General features: G+C 40.3%; 1 protein-coding gene across 1 annotated transcript in view; it reads right to left on the reverse strand.

Annotated features, from left to right (window-relative positions):
* Positions 1 to 4,407, reverse strand: part of UBXN7 (UBX domain protein 7) — a 62,586-nt gene extending 58,179 nt beyond the window's left edge. Inside the window, exons 1-3 of the mRNA XM_011221742.3 lie at positions 4,343 to 4,407; positions 1,796 to 1,822; positions 1,576 to 1,715 (exon numbers count right to left, since the gene is read on the reverse strand). Coding sequence (XP_011220044.3) covers positions 1,576 to 1,715; positions 1,796 to 1,822; positions 4,343 to 4,407 — 232 coding nt within the window. The remainder of the gene's footprint in view (positions 1 to 1,575; positions 1,716 to 1,795; positions 1,823 to 4,342) is intronic.
* Positions 4,408 to 4,819: the final 412 nt, after the last annotated feature.

Below are 4,819 nucleotides of genomic sequence, written 5' to 3' on the forward strand. Positions count from 1 at the left end.
GAATCTGGGGATGTACTGTATGGTGATTAACATAATATAATAAAATAGAAAAAAAATAAAGTTACTATAAACTTTAAAAAAAATAAATAAAAATAAAAGGGGGGTAATCAGAAGGGGGAATGAAACATGAGAGNGATCGGTAGGGGAAGAAAGGGATAAATAAAAGGGGGGTAATCAGAAGGGGGAATGAAACATGAGAGACTATGGACTATGAGAAACAAACTGAAGACTTCAGAGGGGAGGGGGTGGGGGAATGGGATAGACTGGTGATGGGTAAGTAAGGAGGGCACGTATTGCATGGTGCACTGGGTGTTATATGCAACTAATGAAGCATCAAACTTTACACTGGAATCCGGGGATGTACTGTATGGTGATTAACATAATATAATAAAAAAAATCAAAAAAATAAAAATAAAAATAAAAAAATAAAAAAAATAAAAAAGAAAGGTATTGTAGAAAAGAATATGAATGGAAATTGGCCACAAAGCCAAAGACTGCACACACCACAGTTTCTAATTTCTGTAACAAATATGCATTCATTTAACAATTTTAGAGAGAGATTAAACTAAGGTCTCTTCTATAACAGAGATTCTATAATTTCATTAAGTACACGTATGCCTACTATGCACGAAGTTTTATGGAATTCTACAGTAACAAACTCTTGTATTTTTCTCAGCCTCCACTTTCTATTCCTTCACATTTTGTCCTCACCTTCTATTGCTTGTTAATTTTTACCAATTCTATAGTGTCTATATATCCCTTATCTCATGAAACTATTCTAATTACATGTGTGCATTCTGTCTAAGTGTGGCCGGATGTCAGCCCATGTTGGTGTTAATGGGATACTGTCATGGTTCAAAACTTTAAAAATTGTTCTTCTAGGCAGTACCTGCCTGGCTCAGTTGGAGAAGCATGCACCTCTTGATCTCGGGGTCATTAGTTCAAGCCCCACACTGGGTGCAGAGATTACTTAAATAAAAATTTTAATTGTCCTTTTGCAATTACATTCAGATCCAGCAGCACATTCTTTCCTCATGTTTTAAGAACTGATAGCAGTCAACAGTCATTCAAGCCCAAGTATGATGAATATCAAGGGAGATCAAACTGAGTAATACTGTAAAATGTAGTGGACTATAAAGTAACAGGCCTGGTTTTCTATGCAACTTCAAATGACTCTAACATCATCAATGGTAAAGGTATACAGTTTCTCGATGTACTTTTTTTTTTTTTTTTTATTTGAGACAGAGAGAGTACGAGCAGGGTGGGGGCAGAGAGCACAGCAGACTCCCCACCGGGCAGGGAACCCACAACAGAACTCAATCCTGGGACTACAGGATCATGACCTGAGCTGAAGGAAGATGCTCAACTGACTATGCCACCCAGGTGCCCCTCAATGTGAGTATTTCAAAGACCGTCACACTTCCCTTGGCTACTTGCTTATCAGAGTTTGACCAAAGAAAAAATATTTAGATGTAATATTAACTGAAGATCTTAGAATTCTAAATTATGTATACTATGGTCCACAACGTAAAAATAAGAAAAAACACAGTAAAAATAAAAGTAAGTATAGGACACCTGGGTGGCTCAGTTGGTTAAATGTCTGCTTTCCGCTCAGGTCACGATCCCAGGGTCCCAGGATCAGGTCCCACCCACATCCAGCTCCGTGCTTGGCGGGGAGCCTGCTTCTCCTTCTGCCTGCTGTGCTCACTCTCCCTCTGAACAATTAAATAAAGTCTTAAAAAAAATTTAAGTACGCAAATAAGAATTGGAAGATAATATGTAAAATAAATATTACTGCTGCTGTGAGGGGTGCCTGGGTGGCTCAGTCAGTTGGGTGTCTGCCTTCGGCTCAGATGGTGATTCTGGGGTCCTGGGATGGAGCCCCACATTGGGCTCCCTGCTTGGCGGGGAGTCTGCTTCTCCCTCTCCCTCTGCCTGCCATTCCCCCTGCTTGTGCTCTGTCAAATAAATAAATAAAATCTTAAAAAAGAATATACTGTTGTTGTGAGAGATTAGTTTTCACTTTTTTCAAAATTATTTCATGTTATGGTTTTTGTGTATGTGTGATTTTTTTTAAGTTTTTTTGTTTTTTTTTTTTTAATCAGAGTCAGGGTGCCTGGCTGTCTCAGTCAGTTCAGCATGTGACTCTTAAGCTCAGGGTCGCAAGTTCAACCCCCACGTTAGGCATGGAGCCTACTTAAAAATAAATACATAAAAATAGGGGCACCTGGTCCTTTAAGTGTCTGCCTTTGGCTCAGGTCATGATCTCAGGGTCGTGGGATGGAGCCCCACCTCGGGGAGTCTGATTCTCTCTCTCCTTCTGCCCCTCCTCCCTGCTCGTCTTTGTGCGTGCACAAGCTCTCTCTCAAATAAATAAAAATCTTTAAATAAAACTTTTAAAAAATCAGTCATTACACCTGAAGCTAATACAATATTGTGTTAACTATATCCAAATAAAAATAAGAAAAAAAATCAGAGCATTACTTCATACTCATACATCATATAGAGAGATCTGTTCTACTTAGTGAGAAATAAGACATAAAATTCTTTGTTTTCTGTTCTATTTTTAAACCCCACAGAAAAGGTAAGGCTCATATTTTTGAAAATGCATTGCTTTCACCAGAGTGCTGGGCTTCCAGATAAGTAAAATCTTTTTGAAATCACAGCATAAGCTCTTAAGGTCAATTTAATTCATCCAGCAATGAATAAATATCAAATACCCTTTTATCATAAAAACTACAATTTAAAATAGATGTGGACAGAACCCCAAACTTTTTAAAATATGTGAAAAAGACTAAAGGGGTTAATCATGTGTTTCTAACAGTTAATCACTGTCTTGTTAAAAAAAAAAAACCAGGGGCGCCTGGGTGGCACAGTGGTTAAGCGTCTGCCTTCGGCTCAGGGCGTGATCCTGGAGTTGTGGGATCGAGCCCCATATCAGGCTCCTCCGCTATGAGCCTGCTTCTTCCTCTCCCACTCCCCCTGCTTGTGTTCCCTCTCTCGCTGGCTGTCTCTATCTCTGTCTCTGTCGCATAAAAAAAATAAATAAAAAAAAAAACCAAAGTTATTATTTTTTTAACCTTTTTTAAATTTAAGTAATCTCTACATCCAATGTGGGGCTCAAACTCATGACCGAGATTAAGAGTTGCATGCTCTTCTGACTGAGGCTGCCAGGAGCCCCAGAATCCCCAAAATTATTAATAGAAATCCATAATACATTAAGAACAATCTAAGGTATCTTCCCTTTTGCAGACTTCCAGATACCATTGTCTACTAAGGGTCTCCAACCTGATTCAGGAATAGAAAGGCCTGTGGCCAGGCAACAAGCCATGTAAGCTAGCAGAAAGAATCAGAATTAAAGCAAGTAAGTGAGCCATTTTATCTCACCACACTTTGGGTTTTGTCCATATCTAACAAAAACGCTGAATTAGAAGAAATAATGTGAGGTTCTGAGTTCCTGAAGGGGTGGTCCTTAACATAGAAACAGTCTGAGTTCCTGAAGTGGTGGTAATTAACATAAAACCTGAAATTAAATAGGTGGCATCTTAAACCAACTCTAGAAAAATCTAAAGATTAATAATAATAACCATTTCTATATCTGCAAAGATTTTTCTATAAAAAAGTAATGCTGCAATATTAACTTATATACACAGTAATTTTCTAATTTTCCCAGTAACAGTAATCTGCTTAGACACTGGGAAATGCACATCTTTAATAGTCCAATTACAAAAGTTTTAAAATATTAAGAAAAGTTGATCATTCCATTCCTCATCCCAATTTTACTGCAAATTTTACTTTACCAATTTTGACATGATGTTTCATGCCCACCAGCTAGATAATGCATCAAACGTCTAGCAGTCATTTCAGAGCAAAAGATAAAACTAGCTTTAAATTATAAAACAGCAACGTGCATACAACCTGTCTGGTTAAAACAATATAAAATTTTACTTAAGCAGATATTATATGTCAAACTCTAGGTACATTAACAGTAGAAACCTTCTCTGCACCTAACAAATAACCAGATAAAGTATAGATCTGCTCAGAGAGGGAACTAACATTCTAACCTCCTTCCAAAATGACAAACTAGAACGGCAAAATTACACTCAGGCACATGGAGTACTCTTCTCTCAAATCACTCCACAGAGAACTTCATCATTTGCTCCGCCCTCTAATAACTCATGCAAAAAAAGTTCAGCACCATCAGAGAGAAACAAGGCATAGAGAATTCGTAGAATGGCTTAGGGCCTTTCCTCCAGGCGGTAAGAGGATCTGCGTGTGCCCTTCGCAGGGGTCCAAAGGAAAAGAATAACCGAGGGTTTTGGGGATGCTGACACCCAAAAACTGACTTTCTCTCAAAGAAGTTTCTGCCGCCATCCCTATTTTATCAGCAGGAGGCTCCGGCGCCATCGTCCCAGTCTTTATGATTTTATTATGGGGAGGTGGGAAACGCCACCCAGGATTCCTCCAGGCCTTCCCTATTAAGGTTGGGGGGTTCCCCCTCATTCTTCCCTTAAAACCTCTGTCTTGAAGGTACTCCTCAGCACCCCCCTTTCTAGCGGCCTATCCCCCAGAATCGGTAAAGGCACTGCCGAACCCACCAGCCTCGCCGTTAAGGCGGGAGGGCCCGAGCACGCCAGGGCCACGGCGATGGCTCTGAGGGGCCCAGAAAGGGGAAGGGCAGGCCAGGGACTGGGGGAGAATGACCTGGCCGAGGAAGAATGGAAAAAGGAGGTGAGAGATGCACTGCACCCCAGGGCTGCACAGAGAAGAGAAGGTGATGAAGGAGGAGGAGGGCGGTGGCCCGGGTGCGGCCCCCCAC

The sequence above is a fragment of the Ailuropoda melanoleuca genome, chromosome 1 (genome assembly GCF_002007445.2).
Source record: "Ailuropoda melanoleuca isolate Jingjing chromosome 1, ASM200744v2, whole genome shotgun sequence".
Classification (NCBI taxonomy): Eukaryota; Metazoa; Chordata; class Mammalia; order Carnivora; family Ursidae; genus Ailuropoda; species Ailuropoda melanoleuca.